This window comes from Athene cunicularia (genome assembly GCF_003259725.1).
Source record: "Athene cunicularia isolate RWA chromosome 3 unlocalized genomic scaffold, athCun1 chr3_part1, whole genome shotgun sequence".
Classification (NCBI taxonomy): Eukaryota; Metazoa; Chordata; class Aves; order Strigiformes; family Strigidae; genus Athene; species Athene cunicularia.
The window spans coordinates 95,494,843-95,518,655 of NW_020799097.1; the positions used below are offsets into that span (position 1 = coordinate 95,494,843).

The 23,813-nt window shown below is 37.9% G+C and overlaps 1 protein-coding gene across 1 annotated transcript in view; it reads right to left on the reverse strand.

Annotated features, from left to right (window-relative positions):
• The window catches only part of PRKCE (protein kinase C epsilon), a 301,137-nt gene that overhangs the window by 22,148 nt on the left and 255,176 nt on the right, over nt 1–23,813 (reverse strand). The window contains exons 12-14 of the mRNA XM_026845495.1: nt 8,759–8,897; nt 6,178–6,366; nt 974–1,120 (exon numbers count right to left, since the gene is read on the reverse strand). Of these exons, the coding sequence (XP_026701296.1) occupies nt 974–1,120; nt 6,178–6,366; nt 8,759–8,897 (475 nt within the window). The remainder of the gene's footprint in view (nt 1–973; nt 1,121–6,177; nt 6,367–8,758; nt 8,898–23,813) is intronic.

Sequence of the window (23,813 nt, forward strand, 5' to 3'; positions counted from 1 at the left end):
GCAGCCCCGCTTTCACCACCTACACAAGGAACTTGGGGAAATGCATCTCACTGGACTAAAAATAAACACATTAAATGTGACAGACAGCAATTCTGCAATGACAGGGGGGACTTTCTCACCTCTAAATTTAAGTTAGGGTTCAGTGTTGAGCCCAAAGTTTTGTTTTCTAAAAAATACCTTTGTAAACTATCTAAAAGAAACAAACAAGTACCTTGATCATATTTAGAGGCAAATCAAACACTGTAATTAGGAATGTGCAAAGTCAAAAGATGCAAATCATTCTCAAAGAATTTATCATAAAGTTATTCTCTTGTACTGTTCAAGCACAAAATTAACTGCATGCATTCTCATCTGAAAAGCTGACATTTGGTGAACTGTAAGTATCTTCATCCAGAGGAAGACAAGAATAAGTATTTTTGTTTTGGCTTTTGTACTTCTGTATGTGGGGCTGCTATTTACATTTTTTAAACTTTAAAATAGAAATACTTCATCATTACCTAGGAAAATGTAAGTATATAAATCATGATGTATACTTCTTTCCCTGAGGAAGCTGTTTTTTCAAGTATCTTCAGTTAAAATATCATTAATCAGAAATCCTTTTCTCTGTCTTTCACTACAAAATCCAGTGGCCACTGGCAATGCAGGACTGTTGTAGAGTTCACATAGAAAGTACAGAGATATATATACTCAACTAAAATAGTATCTTCTGATCAAGGTGTCTTTAGGAATGCAGGAAAAAAAAAGGGCCTTGAACCCTATTCATGGTTTGTGTGACTGAACATGCACATCTTCCTGTGCATCCTGACACTTACCTTCACAGAAACAATGACAAAGCAATCTTTTCAGTGCGTTTTTTTTATGTTACTATTTCAACACCCAAATGTTTTATCAAGTAATCTCATGTGTCAGAACAGACAACAACTAGAATTGTCAAACCAAGTTTTCTTTGAACGTTATGCAAGCTGCTACTTACAATCCGAGGTTTGAAGGGTGGCTTGATTTTCCTTTGTTCTAGAAGAACCCAGTCAATTTCCTTGAAAAACGGATGCTGCTTAATCGCGTCTTCCCCATTTTGTGATGCCACACAGCCAAGTCGCTTATTTGGGTTTTTTGTCATGAACTACGGGGTGGGGGAGGGAAAGGAGGAAAAAGTTAAAACATGAATGGCAATGGCTAGAAACCATTTGCAGTTCAATTATGCATTACAATTCCTAAAGCTTAGTTTTTAGAGACAGTCCTCTTTCAGAAGGTTATTTTTTCTGTAAGAACAACAAGGATGTCCCTCCAAATTTCCGAGGTTCCAGCCAAAAGATTTAGAGACTCCAAAGTGTAAGTTTCCTGAAGGAAGCTCTTTCAGTTGATTGCCGAGACCTCCCAATTTCATGTGGCTGGGAGTGCTACAGGAACAGATTCTCTTTCACAGCATTTCTAGTTCCAGCTTTGGCCAAAAATACTAAAGGAAAGAAAGAAAATATTAAACCGTCCAGAGACACTTCCAAATAGACGGTCAGGACAGTTCTTATTTTATCTTATTTGCTCTATCTATCTATTAATTTGGGAGGTAGGAGCTACATATTATGCTTACTGTAGTTTATTTTCTTTGGGTACGTAGGTTGCATAATGATATACTCCATTCAAGCAGACACATGAAAAGCCATAACCTCCTTACTCATTTCTAGGATTTTATTCTAATACAAGTAAGAACAGCAGCTGCAGCTATGTGAGTTACAAGTGTTCTGTCATACATTTCAGGAAATACATGGAGTGATCAGTACTAGCAGAAAGCTTCCCTTGAGAAACTCCATGACATAACTTCCACCTTCCCTTTCATCTTCAGTACACTGTTAATAGCTGCAACTAGAACTAACTGGTCTCCCCTGGCATTGTAATGTCTAAACTTCTCACTTTAAAACTCTTACTATTGTTTTCAGCAAAATGCTGTACAACCAGTGTAAGACACTGGTACCAAGTGATGCCAACTGATAGTATTTTTCCTGATTTTGCTCTGCTATTTCTTCCTTCTTTTATTAGCAACTGCTCTACTTTTTTTCCTAGTGCATGTGGACACTGAATTCTTGCAATTCAAGTAGTAACAAATGCTGGTCGTATAAACACACACACACACACACACATACTAGAGAATTATCCCAAGCTTTGCTATAACTTTATATTCAGCCATTATTATAAAATTTTGTAATTAAAAAGGTGTACAAATGAAACAAAATTTAATAATTGTTCAGTGCCTTTTTAACCTAGCTACCACATAATACTATACATCTGTAGAAAGCAACTTACAAAAAAATAAATCACTGTAATGCATACCCTTACTTTAGTACTCCAGTTATTAGATAAGTAGCTACTGAAGCCCTTAAAATGGTTTTAGATAGCTAGATCAACCATCTACAGGAGAATACCACTTCTATCATTTTAAAGATATAACAGAGATCAGCGAGGCAAATCTCTCTGCAGTTTCCCACATATAAATGCTGCTCCAAAGATGATCCTTCTCTTTGGTCTTGTGTTCAGCTGCTCCCGCAAGTTCTTTTGCAAGTGGACAAGTCATATCTAAACTACAGGCCATATTTTCTATGGGCAGGAGAAACAAAGGTTTTAAAGGGATTACTGTGCTTTGGTGAGGTCTTTTGGAAAACCACAAAATGCATTCCTACATTCCTCTGCTTTACTTCACCTCCAGGACTGGAGCTAGCAGGCCAGGAACCAGCAGCCACACATTTTGCAGAAACAGAACATGAAAACTACAGGATATGCTTTTTGTACTGTATAATCCAGGTATCAAAGAAGTAAAATCTGATCCTAGTGTCTGCATGCTCTATCTTTGTTTTAAGCCAGAGGCAGGGAAAACATCAGGACATGTCATTTTTAAGAAGCCCAGGACATGAAAATATGACTAGGTAGTGCAGTTTAGTACTATACTTCACAAAATTCATGAAACTTGGAAATGCATGACGAAGGAAAACAAATTTTAAGAATGAATACTTAAACCAAACAAAATTATCATATGCAAATATGATGCAATAATCTCAAACTTCTGAGGTGGTCATTTAATTCTATAAACTTCAGCTCCTGCAATAAATATTGGTTTTATCACATTCTATTTCTGAAGCACAAGCTGACATTTATTCCGTGTTTATCAACAGCATCAACAATGATGTAACTGTGAGGGCAGAGACAGCTGTTAACTGTACTGTGTTGATGAGATGGTCGTGAGTGGAGCCAACAGCCATAGCCGTAAGTGTTGCCTTTTTATTTTCTTAAAAGGCAGGAACCTCCTTTTATGAAAAATAAGCCCCTTAAGACCAGAGTTCCTATGACTTAAATGACGACAAAAGCCTGTTGCTGAGATAGCCATGCAACTTGGGGCCTGAATCAAGAAGGATCATCAGGCTCCCAAAATTTTGCTTCTTGAAATAAATGGCACAGCTTAAAAATAAAGTTCTGCTTCTGTATCCAGAGATCTGTGTCGATTGGGTACAAAGGGAACACACACTGTAGACACAACCTCTCTCCATTGCTTGCAAAGAAGCATAGAGCTAATTTCAATGAAGAATTGTTTTCCTTACCAGACAGGAAAGAATTTTAAATAGCAATTCCTGTCAATTCACAGAAACAGGACTAATAAGATCTGTGGGATTTCATGGGATAAGCAACATGCTGCCTTGTAATGCTGAGCTGTAAAATTATCCTCATGTTTTGTTGGAAATAACAGGAAAACTGTTTCTTCAGAAAATGAGAAAACATTGTTACTTAATACAAGAGAACGTCTTCTTATTAAACCTTCCTCACATGCTGTTTGGAGAAGGGTAAAAATACACAGTTTCTAAAGAATAAAACCCACATCTCAAAGCACAATGCGAGGAAATGAAGTGTTCCAAAGTTAATCCCTTGCTAGCATTCAACAGTAAAATACATAGACGCCTCTTTCTTTCCTCTGTTTTTCCTGTTCTTCATTTAACAGAATGTGGACAAGGATTAGATGAAAAGCACAAGTTTCAAACATGTTTCACACCATAGCTGCATAATCAGCAGGTTGCTATATGTAAGGAAATCTGTTTTTTTTTTTTTTTTCTATAGTGCAAACTGACACAGCACCATTAAATTCTATCAATCTATGCCAATGAAGACATCTTGCCTAATGAGGAATAATCTCTTATAATAGTCCAAATCTATTCAATGGATGAAACCTTTTTTTAAGGTTTATAATGACATTAAGGATTAACTTTAGACAGAAAGATGGATTACAGCAAAATATAAACTACCACGCTTACTATCAAAACATAGACCCAGGAAAAGAGAGCCTTATGAGAATTTATAGTAAAGTCAGTTTTAAAAGAAATTAGAGGGTTTAATGCCCTTGCACTTAGGTTCACAAAAATAGGTAGTTTACACCTGCAGCCTAATTCTGTGTCTGCATTTGTGAGTGGTTAATGAATGACATGGATAACTTTAAGTTAGACATCTCACTACTTGCATCACAAACGAGATAACACAGTAAGGTTCTGACTGCCAAATCTTTCTCCCTTCCCTCTGTAAAACAAACATCTTCTCCTAATACCCACAATGGCTCTTGCAGTACACACTTAATCAAAGGTTATCAGTTAACTTTTCCCCTTCAATAAATGTTTCCACGATTCAGAGCAGAAAGCTCAGTTAACGCAGACTCACTGAAGGAGCCTGTGGCTGGCAAAGGAACAGATCCTACAGGCTGGGAAACCAAAGCACTACAGAAAATCTCCTGGATTTCAGTGAAATTCAGATGTAGATATGAACATTGACAACAACCATTTCTCTACAATACTCCAAAATAACCCCTGAACCCTGGATATCAAGCCTGAATTTTGCAGCTCAAGTCCATAGATTTTTTTCTGAAAATAATTGAAGGGTCTGGGAACAAAAACCCAGAAGCATGAAAGTATCATTTCAGCTAAAAAGTCATCAGAGAGGTATCTGGGGGGAGAAGGGAGAATATGTATAAAGGTCAGCTTTAATAAAACCTCCGTGTTCTCACTACAGTGAATGGAGCTAAAGAGATACTCTACAAACAATTCAGAGAGGTTAACTTGGGACTTCTGATTTGAATCATCTACTAGACCACCTCTTTCTCTCAGATAGAAAAAGCCTGAAGATAAAGATCAAGATGACCATTTCTGTAGTATGTGCTACCTGACCGATGGTGTTAAAATCAGAAATTGTTCAAGTTTTTCGTATAATTTCAAAATGTAACCCTGTATGAAGATCTCTGCACTACCAGCTGTCCTCTTAATTGAAAGCCTCCCATATTCCAGATGCTGAAAGAAAAACAGAGGTGGAAAAGTAGAAATTTTCCACTTTCAAAGAAGGTGGAAAACTGGAATAAAAACCAAATTATTTTCTTAAGCCAGAAATCCTTCTGAGGTTTTCAAACTATGTGGATTGACATACTGCTTCTGTTTTGTTTTGCTTTTTATTTTAGGATTATACTAGCACAGAAGAAAGAATTTATGACAGTGTCATGTTAATGAATTAAACCTGACTTTAGAAAGGTAGTCTAGAAACTGAAGTTGCCCATTGGCATATTTTGACTGATTAAAAAAATTGTGGCATTTGGTGACACATGTTTCTGAAAGTCACTACTCAAGTTGAAAAACACCAAACAGAGCAGAAACAATTACACTAGAGTAAGACTGCTTATCAGAGTGTTAATGAAACTATAAAACAGAACATGCAGCTGTAAATAAAGGGCTTTCAACCAATCTTGATGATAGAGGAAGAAAGGCAGAAGGACAGGAAATTCTGTAAGTAGGTTATATAAAAACATTGTTTCTTTAATTACATAGTGCTTCCCTCACTCTAATGAACATGCAGCGTATAAAGTGTCAAAGTGATAGCACAGTTCTAGTTGGTTGGGTTTTCCCTGAAACATGAATCTGTGGTACACAGATTTACACAGTGTACAACTGCGTGGAATACAAACATTCTGTTCCTTTCCCACAAGCGGTGTAATTTATCCCAGGCCCCATTATCCTAACAGTGGCACTCTGAACTGTGCTTGAACTCCCAGCGGTGACTGCTCTCAACAACTTTCGGCAAATTCAATTTTAATCAAGGAAAAAAAAAACCCCACAACCTCAAAAAAAAACCCTTGAAGAGGAGGAGGAAAGTAAGTAATGGAAGACTCACTGCTTTTAAAATGCTGACGGCTTCCTTACTGAGCCAGACTGGATACAATACATCATCATGAAGGATGGATTCAAAGAGATCATCTTCATTGTCAGCTTCAAAGGGAGGTTGACCCGCCATCATTTCGTACATGAGAACACCCAGTGCCCACCAATCTACTGATGGGCCATATTCTAATTCCTGGAGGATCTAGTATAGAAAAAGAGATTAGATTGAATAGACAAGTTAGACAATACTCTTGGCTGCACATTTGCTCTTTCCAAATGATACACCACTTTTTTCCCTTAGTGCCTGCACAGGACTAAATCCCACACTGATTTTGGTAACAGACATGGTTTCTTACCCATGCAATTTGCACTACCACAGCTAAGTGTCAATGCATAGTTGTTCTCAGAAGTACTGACTGGGTTTATCAGTCCCCTGAGTAAAAGAGTATGCTCGTGAGCAAAAAAGTTGTATATCCTTCCAAACTGTTTAAAGCAGGTCACGCTATAGGGGAAAAAAGATCACATATACAGAACAGATTGGTGGAAAATGTGAAACATTTCCTTGTCTCTATCTTGAACAAAACAAACTGACCCAGCTTGTAATGCTGCACAGAGATCATCTGAGAGATTTATTCTAGTCCTTTAGATAGGGCTGAAGGAAGCCAAAAGCATTTTTTGTTCAAGTTCTTTTTACAGCATTAAAACACTGTACAATACATGGCTGTAGGACTCACTTTAATTGCCCTTGCTTTCAGAAAAACTGGCTACAACTTTTCATGTGGCACAAGTTCAACCTTGTAGCAAATACCTTTAGTGGGGAGTAGTAGCTTAGCATGATGGAGTTTTGTTTTACTAATTGGTGTTATGGAACTAGTGTTGTACAAAGAACAAGTTTAATTCTTGGTTCCTCTTCACTGAAAAGAAGCTTGTAGTTTGGCTGCAATGTTTCAGCATGACAGGGGACTGGGGAAAGTAGAGAGGGTGACTGCTTAAGGTGAAGCTGACCTCCTTAAAATGAGTTGGAATGGCAACAACTCCACTGCCTCCTTAAACAATACTAGAGTTACGGTGAGAAGCCCTGTGGTGAACTGTGTGAGCTTAGTCCTGTATTTGTGAATCATGGCTAATATAAAACCAAATACAATCTTAACATAAAAGCAGAAATGAGTTTAACATTTGATTACAGAGGTCTGGATCCCAACTGGATTCTTACTTGAATGGATATTACATTTTATAGACATTAATTAGAGAAAATGACACTCTTCAAAAGCGTACTTTTCAAGTTCTCTGGACACTCTTTGGATCTCAGATATTGCTAAAGAAAAGGAAATAGAAACATACAACCATGATGCAAGAGAAAGAGAAGCAGGAGATAAACTTCTGCAATTAAGATGACAAAATGAAAGCCTGAGTTACTGACTTCACTGACTTCATGTAAAAGTCCTGGATTCTTATTATTGCTCTGTTTCAGCAATAATTTCCCAAGAATTTGCCCAAGCAGTCAATTAGTATACTGAATCAGAAAAGAATTCATATAAAACCAAACCCATCACACCTGTATTTATTTTCTTTTAATGCCAGAATACTTTTAAAACTCTGTAAGACACACATTTATATTACAATAGTTTAAAGATGATTCTCACCTTATCAGTTGTCTACCAAACCTTGACAGCCATGAAAACTAGTATGTATTTCTAATTTAGTCTCTAACAAATAATAAACTAACATTTTTCCATGCTGCAAACTTACGGTTGATGAAAACCAAGCCAATGACTCTTTTACATTAAATCAACAAACTGATTCATCACTGCTTCTTCATCAGAAAAATGCATAGCTTACTAACTACACTGAGTAGAAAAAGTCTGCCTAGCAGACTAACTGTACAATATTGATTTATTTTAGGCACTTGGAAACGCATCCCATAATATTAAAATTTAGGATATGTAAAACCTGCATGATTCTCAGCCATTTCGTTTATCCAACGAATGCTTTGAAATCACTTTGGATGTTGCCAACTGATATGCAGCATCCATGTGAAAAGTTTATACTTTTCTATACAAGTCCAAACATTCTGTCCATCCATATAACAAGTACCACAAACACAGTATCTTTCACATGCTGATACTTTAAAGAAAGGAAAAAAATTATATTCTCAGAACGACCCTATGCAAAATGACAACAAACATATGGTCACTTCCATATGAACATGCCCTTCTAAGTCTCATGAAAAATTAAAAACATTTTTAGAACTATTAGACCAGTGTGGGCAGTACTCAGTTGCACCTACCAACTTAAAGGCTGGTAAGTGACTTCACAATGATGGTGAGTCAGGAATGAGCATACAGAGAAGGATACTGTTAAGGTCAGCAAACAAACATTAAAAAACCCCATGCTTTGTCGCTCCTATCAACATGAAATACTGCTTGTGAGCACAAGAGCAATCAATTTCTGCAAGATTACCCAGGCACAACTGCAGCAGAGTCCAGTCTCTGCATCTTCTACTGTTTTCATCTGCATGTGAAAAGCGTCTAAAATTACAGATGTAACAGTCTGATGAATAATATCTGTATTCTTAGTGCAATGCAAACAAATACCTCTGGAGCTATATAGTCAGGTGTGCCACAAAAGGTTGTGGTGGTCACTCCATTCAGAATCCCTTCTTTGCACATCCCAAAATCAGCCAGTTTACAGTGGCCTTCTGCGTCCAGAAGAATATTGTCCAGTTTCAGGTCCCTGAAATAAAAAGGCCCAAAATTAAATCAACTGTCAATTTTTGATCATGTGCTCTTGAATTTCATCATAAACTACAGAATATGACAAATAGATGGTTTCACAGACACAACTGAGAAATTTTCCTTCACACATATGCATGAAAAGTTGGTAGCGGTCACCAAATAAGCCTAGTTAAATGCAGTAAGGAAGGAGGCAATGACAAGCATTTTGCAGGACCAGGCCTTTACTTTCTTTTTACCGGCCTGAAAGCACAGATGTATTCAAGACAGGATCAAAAGCATTTGGAAAAGATCTGTCTTCTGTTTGTTACAAATCTAACATTCTGTGTATGTGAAATAGGGCAACAATGTCTAAGGAAGCCATTCTTAATTTTTGCGTTACTACACAGTAAGGAGTACCAATTTATCCATACTCTATCAAATGGCTTGAATTAATAGGTACTTTCAAATCTGGATTATTTTGAATTGGTTTCTTAATGTATACTAGCAATTCAGATTGCAACGAGAGGGATGAAAACAACTCTCTCGTCCTTGAGAGCATTATTTTCTGCAGTTTAAACCTGCTCAAAAATAATCTCACAGGAATATTTTGCATTCATTGTTAAACAACACATCTTAGCAGCTGTCTCTGATCACTTGTTGTACAAATGTCTTTGTGTCAAAACCACACAATTCTTTGGTCATTAAATTGGGTGAGGTCAAAAACAGGTTGAGAAAGCGATATCCACCTTTCCTGTCTTGCCGTCTGGACATTTTCTAAATATACCATTGATGGTTATTGCATGTTCCAACACAATGGATGCTAGGTACCATTTAACTTGCCACTTGCCTTAGACTAAACTACAAAAGAATCTGGTAAGTCAGTGCATAAAAAGAACCCTCACTTTCATGAAAAAACCTCACAATTAAAAACATTTTATAATGTATAATAAAACAAACAAAAACCAAAAGACAAACCCCCCTACTTATACTGTATGGACCATTTCATTTTTATACTTCTTGTCTAGGCTTTAGGTATCTCTGCCATGTATTAAAAATACACAGTAGTAAATGAAAGCATCGTATGTATGAATGCATCCAGGTGAGAATCAAAAGTGGAAGACATGTTCTTAGGTGACTTTATGGACACTTTCTGATAGAACTTTTTTCCTAGAATAATTAGAGAAATTTCCATAGATGGAATTGATGAAAAAACAGTGTATGTAGTTAAGTTCTGTACCAGACAGAGAAATAAAATCCCATGCTAGCCTCTGTAAACAAATTTCACCTCAAAAGCCGATGAAAAGATACCGTTTTTTTTTTCAAAAATCCTTTATGCCAACAAATTCCACCTGAGTGAGGCATGAAAAGTCTTTACCTTACTCTGAGGATTTCTTTCAGAGAAATATCTCCCAATCAGACCCTAGACTTTAGAACCACAGGCACCATAATATGGTGGAAGCATTCACACACATTGAATGATTAATCAACCCTTCCAAGGCTGCATTATGTTAAGATTTTTTGTGGACATGTCCAAGGCTACAGTATGCTGGGATTTGGGATTTCCTCAGAAATGTTATTTTCTCCCTATCACCCCAATTTCAGTAGGTGGATCTTTTTTTTTTTTCTTTTGACATGTGTTCAAAATTTTTGAACATGCTGGCCCACATATATTTCTGAAGCATGTACACAGGACAGCATGAAAATCAGGTACTTCTGGGACACAGTGGACTTACTACTTAAGGTCTGCATAATCACTGCACAACTGTGCAGTAAATTAGACACTTCTTGGAAGCACTGTATGACTTACTCTGTGTGTAGAGATAGTTGTGCTGTGTACATATTACAAAGTGGTTTGTGCATGCACAAGAAGTCTGACACAGCAAAACAAAATCAGATTTACCTCACTAATAGTAAATCTACTGTCTCCCACATAAACTAGCTTTATCAGATACAGTTTATATAGCTGAAGTATATACTGGCTGTAGAAATGTTTGTTGCAACCAATATGCTCTACACCGGACTTTGCTATCTCCAGATCAGTTATGCTGCTCTTGCAGGTCCTGAGCTGGTCACCCGTGTAACGCCCCTTGGAGCAGACTACATATTTTATTATTCCTTAAGGTTATCCTTTTTACAAGTTCCTAAACAACACAAGATTCAGATGGCTACAACATAATCCCCTACATCTAACCACTTAAACCCTCAAATAACAACCTCTTCCTATCCTTGGAAAGTGATTTGCAAGAACTGTCCAACATCATGCAAGGGCAAACAGGTTATCAACAGCTTTGCGTCCCCAAAGAAGACAAATGAACAAAATAAAACTCCCAGCTCCAAAAATCATGTGCCTTCTCAAAACTGCTCTTCCAGTGAATTACAAGTGTTACAATCAAAAGACCTGCATTAAGACAAGACTATTCACCTGCTTATCGGATGAGGGGAAAGGCTGTGGAGTTTGTCTACCTTGACTTTACTAAGGCCTTTGACACCGTTTCCCACAGCATTCTAATGGTGAAACTGGCTGCTCGTGTCTTGGATGGGCACACGCTTTGCTGGGTAAAAAACTGTCTGGATGGCTGGGCCCAAAGAGTTGTGGTGAATGGAGTTAAACCCGGTTGGCGGCCAGTCACGAGTGGTGTCTTCCAGGGCTCAGTGTTGGGGCCACTCCTGTTTAACATCTTTATTGATGATCTCGACGAGGGGATCGAGTGCACCCTCAGTCAGTTTGCAGATGACACCAAGTTGGTGGGAGTGTTGATCTGCTCGAGGGTAGGGAGGCTCTGCAGAGAGACCTGGACAGGCTGGAGCCATGGGCTGAGCCCAACTGGAGGAGTTTCAATAAGGCCAAATGCCGGGGGCTGCACTTGGGCCTCAACAACCCCCAGCAGCGCTACAGGCTTGGGGAGGAGTGGCTGGAGAGCTGCCAGTCAGAGAGGGACCTGGGGGTGTTGATTGACAGCCGGCTGAACAGGAGCCAGCAGTGTGCCCAGGTGGCCAAGAAGGCCAATGGCATCCTGGCTTGTGTCAGCAATAGCGTGGCCAGCAGGGACAGGGAAGGGATCTCACCCCTGTACTCAGCACTGGTGAGGCCGCACCTCGATTCCTGTGTTCAGTTTTGGGCCCCTCACTACAAAAAGGACATTGAATGACTCGAGCGTGTCCAGAGAAGGGCAATGGAGCTGGTGCAGGGTCTGGAGCACAGGTCGTACGGGGAGCGGCTGAGGGAACTGGGGGTGTTTAGTCTGGAGAAGAGGAGGCTGAGGGGAGACCTCATCGCCCTCTACAGCTACCTGAAAGGAGGCTGCAGAGAGCTGGGGATGAGCCTCTTTAACCAAGTAACAAGTGACAGAACAAGAGGGAATGGCCTCAAGTTGCGCTAGGGAAAGTTTAGACTGGATATCAGGAAGCATTTTTTTACAGAACAGGTTGTCAAGCGTTGGAATGGGCTGCCCAGGGAGGTGGTGGAGTCCCCATCCCTGGAGGGGTTTAAGAGTTGGGTCGACATAGTGCTGAGGGATCTGGTGTAGTTGGGTTCTGTCAATGGTTGGACTGGATGATCTACAAGGTCTTTTTCAACCTAGATGATTCTGTGGTCATGAAGTAGAAAGTGATCAAGTACAACAATAGGATAAGGCTCTTGCAGATGGGAGAAGGGAATAAGCTTGTAGCTGCAGCTTTTAGCCTTCCAAATGCACCATTATCTTGGTTCCTAAGATAAGGAAGTATACAAGCTATATTTCAAAAAGTCAAGATGTTCAGATAAAGAAATCAAAGTATAATTATATTTGACGTAATCTTGGAATCACTTCCAGCCACCATTACACCAGATTGTTAGGAATAAGGTCATAATACAAACAATTATGATAGGAACTGATGAAATTCAAGAGGCTGCTCAGAAAACTGGATCCATCATAATTTGGAGTGGTAAGTGATCATCAGAAGACACTTAAATGTTATCTTAACCCTGATCCCAGAAGTAGGACTTCCCAGTGCAGGCAGGTGACACACTGGAGCTTTTGGACTTAAAACTGTTTAAGCTTAATTTAATGCCACCCATATGGTAGCCATGGAGTAGAATGCAGATATAGTCAGTAACTTAACACACTCCTAAACTAAGAGAAATCTCAGCAGTAATAAAACACTAACAGCAAGCCACCACATAATGGAGAAGGACAGGATACTCATAACTGTCTTTATTTCCTTAAAGATTTGTATAAGACACTGAACTTAGCAATAAAAATTTAACATGAAAGTGGAAAAAGTGAATGAACAAACTGAGCAAGAGAAAAACAGTAAGAGTCTAAATATTAAATTCTGGCTACCTGTAAAGGCTGATAGTGAAATTTTAAGCCTATCTGTAAAAGCACATGTCCATTTAACTTTCTTACCATTTACCAAACTGTAATCCTACTTGACAGAAGAAAAACATCTGAGATGCCTTCATCTAGCCAAAACAAAGCAGTGAGGCCTATAAGCCTCTTCAAAACTCTACTGGAGGCACTGAGGACATCAGCTTAATTACTCACACAATAATGGAATTTAATACCAGTAGATTTTTATTATCACAAAGTGCGCCATCATTTCAAAAGAAATTTAAAAGAGGCTAAAACAACAGCAGCGCTACTCCTGTTAAAGTGCAGATGGGAGGTTAAAAGGTAAGCTGGGAGTCTGCCAAAGTGCCAAATTCATAGCTAGCCTGCAAGTCCGTAAAAGTGCTTGCTCTGAAAACCATTCAAAATAATTCTGCCAATTTACAGATGCCAGATTAAAAAAATAAAACAACGACAACAAAAAAAACCCAAACAAGAAACTCCACCCCTCCATCCCCACCCCCCCCAATTATGCAACTTCGGAAAAAGGAATCTTAGTTAACTAAATAAATGTAAGAGAATTGGTAACATGCTATTTAACACCTCACAGGAAAAAAAATGAAACAAAACAGATAGAGATGAGGAAACAAATAAAAAGTAACAGAGTTGCCAGGGAATCTTGTCTTTTCAGAGCAGCAGTGTCTCTGAAAAAAACCTTTAAGTTTTAGTTTAAGACCTATATCTACCCAGAACTGTTCTAAGAAACAGCTAGCTCTCTAACATCTCAAAAAGTAAAGAGCTATCAATCTCTGGAATGTAAAGTAATTGTAGAGAATGATCAATTCTGACCCATTCTGCCTTTCATTTGGTTCCTGGTATTAGTGCCAGTTGTCTACCTCTAAATCAGAGCATACCAAATAATACAGTCTCAGATAGCTCAATAACAAAGACATTAAATTATTCTTTTTCTGATTTTGCATTCTCTTTGTAGGAACTAAGAAAGTAATCTGTATCTGACAAAATGAGTTCCTACAACCTGAGTAATTACATGCAACTGCAAACAACCTAACCAGTTAAGCAAGGAAAATGCCCAGATTGCTTGAATGCAGTAATGCTACATTAAGCTATTTCTCTTCTTTGTTTGTTTGCCAAGATACTTTGTACAGTCAGTTCAGTTGACTCGAGCAGTCAATTGAATAAAATGTTTTGAGTTTGGGGTTTGTTTTTTAAAAAAATTTTTTCTTTCTCAGAAAGCTTTACATGGAAATTTAAGCCTTGGTTTCTATTTCTGGATACCTGCCAGCATCGCAATCACCTCAGTAACTGGAACGATTGGCAGGATCGCATGAAAGAATCAGGATTATAACAGTAAGGTTTGTACAAGTCGGAACAGAAGAGCGGCCGGACTGCAGGTAACCTGTGAGAAAGCTTCCCTAATGCTCATTCCTTCGTCCACACGCCAGTGCCACGAGACACTGACTGCCCTGCTTCCTACAAATGCTCAGTGGGTGAGGACTTCACAGGACTGGGTTCTTAAAGTCTGACTCCTGACAGACGGTAGCCAGCATGATAACTGCCTTGTGTGCGTGGCCCGCTGTGACACACGTGTCATTTAGGTAACAGATAATCTTCTTTTTGAAAGTAAGGCAATTAAACAGTCAAGATGGGTTTTGACCAGTAAAAGCAGAAAGTCTGCCAAATATTACTAGCAGTAGCCTTTGAACATGGTAAACATTAGTGACTAAATAAATCCGTATTTGAAGAACAAGATCAAGTAGCTGAGAAACATGATCACAAGCTGGTTTAAGCAATCACTTTACAATGAAGTATTTCTGCAGCATCTGCTTCTACTCTGCTGAATGAGCAATGAAACTAGAAAGCATATACATTTCACAGTGTAGGTTAGAATGAAGCATAATAATTATTATCTACCAATAATGACACCAGAAGCAAGAATATTTCTTGATAGGGAGAAAGTTCAATGAAGAAGTGTACCTTACTGAACATCAGAGGAAAGACCTGAAAACAACAGAGGTCTCAAGTATGTAGCTCCTGAACAATCATTATTTTTGGTGACTTTCGACTGCAATAAACCCTTTCAATAGTGTATTTGAAATCATTGCCACTGCCATTGTTCCCATGCATGGGAAAATCACATCCTCTCTGCAGGCTTTAAATAGGGAAGCTGTTCACAGAAGAAACCACAGAAGGTAAAACTTCCCCAAACAACATGGAAAACCATCGTAATAATTATCTAGTTACTATACTTACTGAAATTCATAACTGAAGGCAATATGCTCATTATATCAATTAGCAATTTCAATGGGTAAGATGAATATTTTTTTTCTGTTTAATTAAGGTAAGACTTCTACTTTCCTAGAATTACTTTTTAACTTACTCAGTGGTATCCAAATTGCTTTTGAGCCAAAAATGCTCACCTGCAACAACAGGCCTGTCCTGTACCCAGCACAAATTTACTCTTTGATATAATTTTAGTTAATGTTGCATTTTCAACATAAATTTCAATTACAAGTAGTAAATATCACAGAACTTGGATCATTTGTACCACATTGTCTCAAATGGCATTTTCTGGAAGACTGATAAATCCAACAAAATCTTTGTCTCAGTTCTTCAAAATATTGACAACTAGTGTACTAGGTTACAATCTAAGCAAGATGCAGAACTGGTCAGAAAACAAAAAGAAATGTCAACAATTTTAAAGTTCTGATATTAGCTTCTTTAGTGATTATCTCTTACCAACTTATCTACATTTTCCATACATAAACTATGGGACAGATATATTAAGATTATTTTTCACTAGTGGATTCTTTTCTTGCTTTAAGTATTTTAGTCACAACACATCAGCAAGCCTTTTTTTCTCCCCTCCCAACAGATCAGAGATAAATGGGAAAATCCAAACCTTAACTTCTAAGAAAACAGAAACTAGTAATATAATTTTCTCCCATATGAAAAACTGTATGGGAAAGAAGGAGCCCACACTTTCTGATGTTGCTGAGCATAAACATGCAATAATAACCGCACCATTGTATGTCGGGTTCTACCAGCTGATGTGACCGCCCTTATCCATGGACTAAGAAATAGGACACGAACTTGATGGTTCACACTTATGAGTGGATTCATAACAGTAGGGCAGTTTTTATTAGCAGGGAGGGAGTAGGGAGAAACCTGAGTGAGACTAATGGTCAGAAAAAGATGTTTCTGCTGCTTTTGTTGTTGTAGGAGATCTCAGGGAGTTTTATCTGTGTTTATCTGAAAGTTTTGGAATTTCTTTGCTTTGCTTTTATGTTGAACCATTAAGTAATTACTGGATTTATGGTATATATTGTCTTTGTCACTGTTACATTAGTTGATATCATCAAAGAATAAAGATACTTTCTATCACAACAAGTATAGGAGAGCCATAGTCAGCAATATACAGAAAAACCTGCTGCGCAGATTAGAAAACTGCTACTTTTCAGCAGTGCCAAGTGCACTTTGGAATAAAGTGAATCCACCTTACAGTGATGTGTATCAGTAAGTATAATGGCTAAGTGGCAAATCAATTAAGAGCACAGACTTGGTTTCAAATAAAGTCAGTTACTATAGCTGCTTCTCATTGAAGAAAACAGTGACAGTTCAGGTAGCAGGGTAAACATTAATGGGAAATGGCAACTTTTAATGTGACCATAGTGACACTCTCAGTCAGGCATATTTACTTTTAAAAACACACACATTTACTCTCCTTACATAACGCAACATCCATCACACTGCCAAATGCACAAATATCTTGTGGACTAAGGGGGAGGCAGAGATGGGAGGAGGGAGGTAGCAAAAGGTAGTTTGGCATCTACCCATCAAGGACATCAGAGGGGGATAAAGACACGATTGCTATCTGTGGCGCTGTAAACCCTAGATGTTATAAGGCAAAAGTATGGCTTGCGTGATGAACATCACCTGTTCCAGCACTGTGTACCATTGAGAAAACATTCAGATCAGCAAGGTCCTGAGATGGAAAAGAAGGCTATGTGTTCCTTACGTGGCCCTAACTATTTACTGATGTTTTAATGACATATTGAACAAAGGTGTAATATTCATTTCCAGTAGCTTAAGGAAATCAATGACTTTTTTAGTAGCATAAAAACAATTTCTATAAAATAATTTCTATAGATGGCTTTTAAATGGCTTTGCCCATAACTTTATTACAATTGTTGGTAGCAGCTTAGGACATTACAGTGCCTGATCTGCTTATCTTATTATGCTAAGTTTCCTTAAAATAATGTGCAGACAAGTAAATATGTCATATTTAACAGCTTTCCTTTGTGTGGCTTTTCCTTTCTTATTATTTCCACATTTTCATTTGTGAATATAAGTGATATATGTACAAGTTTAAATACGCATTATGTAAAACATTCTCCAAAACTGGCTAAGCACCGAGGGGAACGTTCTCTAAATCTTTTGCAAGAGAGAGTTGCCTTTTACATTCATATCACACTGCTTTATAAACCCCCTCCTTCCATGATCCCTACCTGGAAATGCAACAATTTTCCATGAGCCTGAGGCAGGAAAGGGATGTAGTGCTACGACTGTGCCTCTTGACTTAGACTACTGGCAAAGCCCTGATTTAGACAACTTTTGTGTTGGATCACAGTGGCAACTCTGCCTTCCTTGGCTCGCAGGCCTGCAATTTTGTACCAAGTAAGAACTGTCATGAATGGAGTTGGCTTCATATTAGGCCTATTGTACAGGACAATCTGCCTCAGAAACTTGCAGATAAACTAGGTAACAAATGATTCTCTTACTTTTTAAGGCTTCTAGAGAATTTACAAACCATTTGTGTTTCACACTGGGTACAAACACAGACTTTTCAAAGCTTTTTGTGAAAGTAGCATGCAGACAGCTGATGGCCTGGTGCTCAGGACAGTGACTGGCTCTGAACTGATCCTGAGCTGCCTGGTTGTCCTAGTCCCTCACTGCTGCCCTGAGTGCCCTGACATTAGGCTAATAGCAGTTCTCTCAGGGATTTTCCTCTTTCTCACTGTCTCTACTTCAGTTAAAAACCCAATTTTCTAACTTTTTTTCTTGAAGACTTCAGCTGAAAAATTCCTGACTGGCTCTATGTATTCAGGCTGGTAGTGACAGGGTGAAATCTGTACTACCACTAATGATATTTACTGTTTCAGCGTCTGCTACAAAGCTCATGTATTAAGTCATTGCTAAATATGTAATATGATAAACCCTGTCCTCACTGACACTTCAGTGATCCCACTGAAGACAATAAAGGTCCCCAGGCTTAGCCAAGGACTGACTCAAGCTGAGATATTCTACTCTGTGAAGTTCAATGCTTCGTGCTGTTATTTTTATACCTCAAATAACATAAAAATAAAGATTGTGTATTATAACAATAGGTTAGGTGGAGTGCAAACTAAAAGTGCCTACTATGTATGTCCATAATCCTCTTAAACAAAACAATACTAAATCATTATTTGATAAAACCACTTGATGAAAGACAGAGAAGTGATGGCATGAAGCTAGAAAAGCTTGTCAGATCAAGTTTCAAAAGCTCAATTCTGAAAAAATGTTACCGTAACCTTAGAAAGCAATTTTATCAGTAGACACACTAATGAAGTTTGGATCTTTCAAAAGTTTTTCTTTGGAAACCAAAAGTAACGTTTTTTTTTTTTTTCTCAGTGATCTTAGTAGGCAGGATGACAAAATCACTATCATTTGAACAATGATGGAATACAAATTATGCAAACACAAAGAAAAAAGTACTTGGGTTTCAGACACAGTTTCTGGGCCTAACCAAAAAGACTGAAATTCTTTTATTTTTGTGTGAAGCTTTCTTACCCAGAATGAAAACCATACAGCCAAAAAATGCATGTCTATCCAGGCGGCATCTTGCATTTCTGTAGCAGTTTTCATTCAGTTATCTCAGCAACAAAGCCTTGTAACTTAATAACCCACAACAACGATATGTACAGATATAGGAAAGACAGAATATAAAAGGATATAATGTAATCAACCACAATTCCATCCATTTTTCAAATTTACCTTAGACATGAAAGTAACTAGAGCTCTGAAACAGTTTTCTCCAGTTTTATGGTAATATTTCTTTCTTGTATTTTCCAGGTTTCTGACCCAGATTTATCCCACCAGACATTAGGGCTTAATTGAGGTACCACAGTTTGCCCCAGGCTCTCTCCATGGCCATCTGCACAGATATCTCCGAGTGGATGATTCATGGAACATGTGGGCTGCACAGTTCCCTTAAGAAGCCTACCCTTCTTCACCAACTGCAAATGCACTCCAGGACAAGCAGGATCCTGACTTGGAAGCTTCAGTTGCATTCCTAAAGTTAGGTGAGATGAATCTGAGCTTTTGTGTATATTCAGTATAAGCTGCTTCCTGGCTTCCTGTCTTCCAGCTAGAGATCTCACTTAAAGTAGTTGTAAAACTCCATTTTTGCAGAAGAAAGCCAAACAATGGCAGATTTTAAAAAAACGCCTGCATTTGTCACACACACACACACACACACACATACACACACACACAAACACACAATTTGCTAGGCTTTCAAGTTATGTCCTGTAATAATTCTTAATTTTTCTCACTTCAGTCATATGGCACATTCCTGACTGCAAAAACTTCCAACATGTATATCCATCAGAAAGCCAGTTGTTTAAATACTCAGACACACCAAATAAAGAGCTCCAAAGCATTATTATTCTACATTGTTTCAGCCACACAGAAAGAGCATTCTAAAAAAATAAAAACAACAGAAGAAAAGCTGCTACTGTAATCAGCCATGATTGAAGGCATTTCCTGTATTTTGCTATCAAACCGGTTGTTTTTTCCATTACATACTAAGTGAACTTTAGTAAGGTCAAGACACCAGAGAAAAACAGGATCAGAATATCTTTTATCAACTAAAGTTGAGTACTTTAGTCTCTCTCTTTCAGATGTTTAGCCCTGGATCTCATCCCACATCTTCAAATTTCTTCCTTAAATCATAAACGTATAAACCAGGTCAGTTTGAATTTATGATTTAGATAGTTGTTTTCAATGGCATTTCACTTGTTAGCCACAGACTTCCCCTAGCCTAAAGGTCAATCAACCTCATGCTGTGTAACAATACCAATATTATTTTAGTATGATATAAGTCCAACAGGGGAGACGGGTTTTCATTCACAATCACAATGCTGGGCCAAAAACTTCCCTCAGTTGGAAGCCTATCATTTCCATCATGCTGCCTGTTAAGATCAGCTGTAAGTTTTGAAATTGCTATTAAACGGAAGTCAAAGCTACACTAGCATGGGTTAATTTGATCCACTCCTGTACACTCTCATTCTGATGTCACACTAAATACAGACTATTTTAAGGTATACAGCATCCCTGTCCTGTGCTTTGACCCCATTATTTTTGGAGACAAAAAAGTATCTTTTTCTGCTATGAATGCCAAGTGACATCCTTTTACTTTTTAATGTAACACCAGTTGTCAACACCTTCCTTGGAAATGACCAGTTTCAAGAATGTTGTTGTCTTGTTGAAGAAGGGAAAAGCATGTCATCTTTTCCCAGGAGCTAGAGAAAACCTCATGCTTTGGTCCAGTTCTGTTATGTAAAGAAGACCAGCCTGCCTAAACACTGTGATAAGACTGCAAGCCAACTCATCATGCAACTTCATTATCTACCTACTGAACACAGAAGCACACTGTAGAGGCTACTCAGTGCCTCAGATGTCCTCAAAGCTCACCTTAAATGCTGTTCTCCCTTGCCCCCCACCTCTTTTCTAGCTTCAAAACTTTAGTAAAGGTTATATTTTTAATTCAGCTGGGGTTGTTTATCAAAAGAAAACTAATGACACTCACATAAAAACCCATTTTTCAGTCAAGGGATCAGATCTGCAACACACTCAAAGATGAGAACACACAGTGAAGGTGCGGAGCTCTTAAAATATTACAATCTGATTGTAAAAGGTAGCACAAATTTTTTACTTTGTCAATAATGCTTATTTTTCTGCTTCTCGCAGGAACAGACAGAACAATCATTAGATTCAGGGAAAACCTGAAAAAGTGTCAATGCTGGGAACCTACTTTATCACTTGAACTGGTCTTTTTCTTTCATTCCTTTGAGTAAACTCTATATACTCTATAAACTTTTAAAGAAAAAAAAAAAATTTTAGCCCGACAACCACAACATGGGGCATACAATAAAATGGCCAAACACAGGTGATTGAGACCATATCCTGAGTGAGCCATTAATGGGCCAGCATGAGCCAACATTCCAGTGCCTTTCCTGTACTAGCCAATGCTCTCTGCAGCTTTATGATGCCCGGAAAGTGTAAAGGAGAAGGGCTGCTCACTGTTTTTACATACAGTGTTTCTTTCTAGAAAAGAAACAAATTTATCAGACTTCTCTTCCTTATGCTCCCAAGGGTGTCCTTAGCAGGGAACAAACACAGTTCTAGCAGTAAGCACACTCCTGTTAAAGCTCCATATCATGTTTCCATGGAGAAAAATGCTTTCTTAGTCAGAAAAAACCTCATCTGCAGTGAACTTTTATACAGACACTGATTTTTTTCAACCTCACTTTGGTCTCAGTTCAACCTCTTGGGTCTTTTTATGGAAAGCCTTTGCACAGAGTGGTGCATGTAATATTATGCAGAATGGACTAAATAAATTATATAGCATAATTGATGTAACTCAGCAAGAATGTTGCTTCCAACAAAATGTTTACTTATATGGAATCACTAGAAGGAAGATTTTAATAATTTCTGCTTCTATTCTGATATCAGTAGCATAGTTCACATGCCTAAACATCTTTTTACACAATCACATGGGTCTGAACTTGGGAACGGTATGTGGGCTCTTCATTTAAAACTTTTTCTAACCCTTCTGTATTTACTAAGGATCAAAACACCAGCAGCCAACAGCAGTTTAACAGATTTCTGCAGAAGTTCTTATAAAAACAGTGAGTTAAATCTATTTTTTTTTTTTACCTTCTAAACGCATTGTTATACAGATAGATTTGTCTTTCAAAATTCTGTAGAGTTAAAAATTTTCTGTTATCTTTAATGGAGGATTACTGCAGTGGAGGGATTCTCGTGAAATTAAGAATCTTTATTATTTGTCTGTAAAGTATGAAGAGGATGTCTGAAAAAATGGGAGTTGCTTGCCCTTCTATGTTGATCTATATGTAAAATAAACTCCTAATCCTGCTTCCAGACAGAAGTCATAGAAACTTGTCCTATGCACTGATGGTTCCGCCTCCATACGTTGCTTCGATATGTAATTAAAAACTATTTCATATGTTAATACAAAGAGTTATATTCTGCAAAATACTCTTTTAAAATTACAATTGTGTAGTAAAATCAAATTACTTTTGCCCCTCAACCTCTGCCAAACATTCCTAGAGAATCTTTTTCTGTGCAGGAAGTTTTAGCTACAAAATATTTCACAAAATATTTTACAAAATACTCTTTTAAAATTATAATTGTGTAGGAAAGTCAAATTACTTTCACCTCCCAACCTCTGCACAAACATTCCTAGAGATTTTTTTCTTGTGCAGGAAGTTTTAGCTCAAGCACTTTTCAAATGTAGCTCCTGCAGTCTCCCTCCACCTCTCCAGAAAACACGTGCTTGGGAATGCTACTTCAGCTGTAGTGCCAACGTACAATATCATCACTTAAAATCTACTTACATAAGGCACCCCACTATTTTTAATTAATATGAATGCAATGGAAAGATGACTCATGGGTTACTCACATGAAATAAAACATAGCATGACTTAGGAAATTTACAGTGTATTCACTTTTGTCAACACCAAGGTTAGCAGAGTGCCATAGCAATTTACCTTCAGCTGTGAAGACAGAGCGTTTACCGAGAAGAGCCTAACAGTCCAGCCCAAAGGAAAAGAGAGTGACAATTCTGAATACAGGATTTGGGAGGCCAAAATATTATTTTAATCTCTAACATTCGGTACTTACTGGGTAGTCACTGCATGTAAATACCGACTTCGGTAGGATTATAACATAAACTGTTGACCTAAGTGGGCTGTTCTTGAACAATTTTGTCAACATTAGAAAAAAAATATTTTGAGCCTGAAGAATTATCTTTTTAACTTCTATGTGCTCAGCCACTAGGTCACTCTTCAGGGACCTGCTAACCAGTGTCTATGCTCTAAGAAGATCAGAAATTATCCTATAAAACTCCCAGAGAGTTATGTGGGCAAAGTCTAGCAAGAAACCTAACTACACAGCTTACAAAGAACTATTTTACATAAAGTTTCATTAAATTATAATGTTCAATAAAGTCTCTTTGCATCCTTCTCACAGCCTTAAACTGAGTGCGCTGAGTACAATTTAATTCCATTGTAAAATTGCTTTGCTCTTCTGGTGTCAGAAAGAGCTTTTACTGTAAATGAGAATAATGGTTTTTAAAGAACCAGTCTCTTATAAACCAGACAGCAGACAGCAGCCTCTAAACACCCATGTCATGTCGTAATCAAGTTTATAACATATTCTTATTATGCATTATCCCATTATGAATTCCAATGAAAAATGCATGAACAAACATTTCTCTGAGAAAGATTATCAAAATGCTTTTAAAACAAAACAGGAGAGAAGTT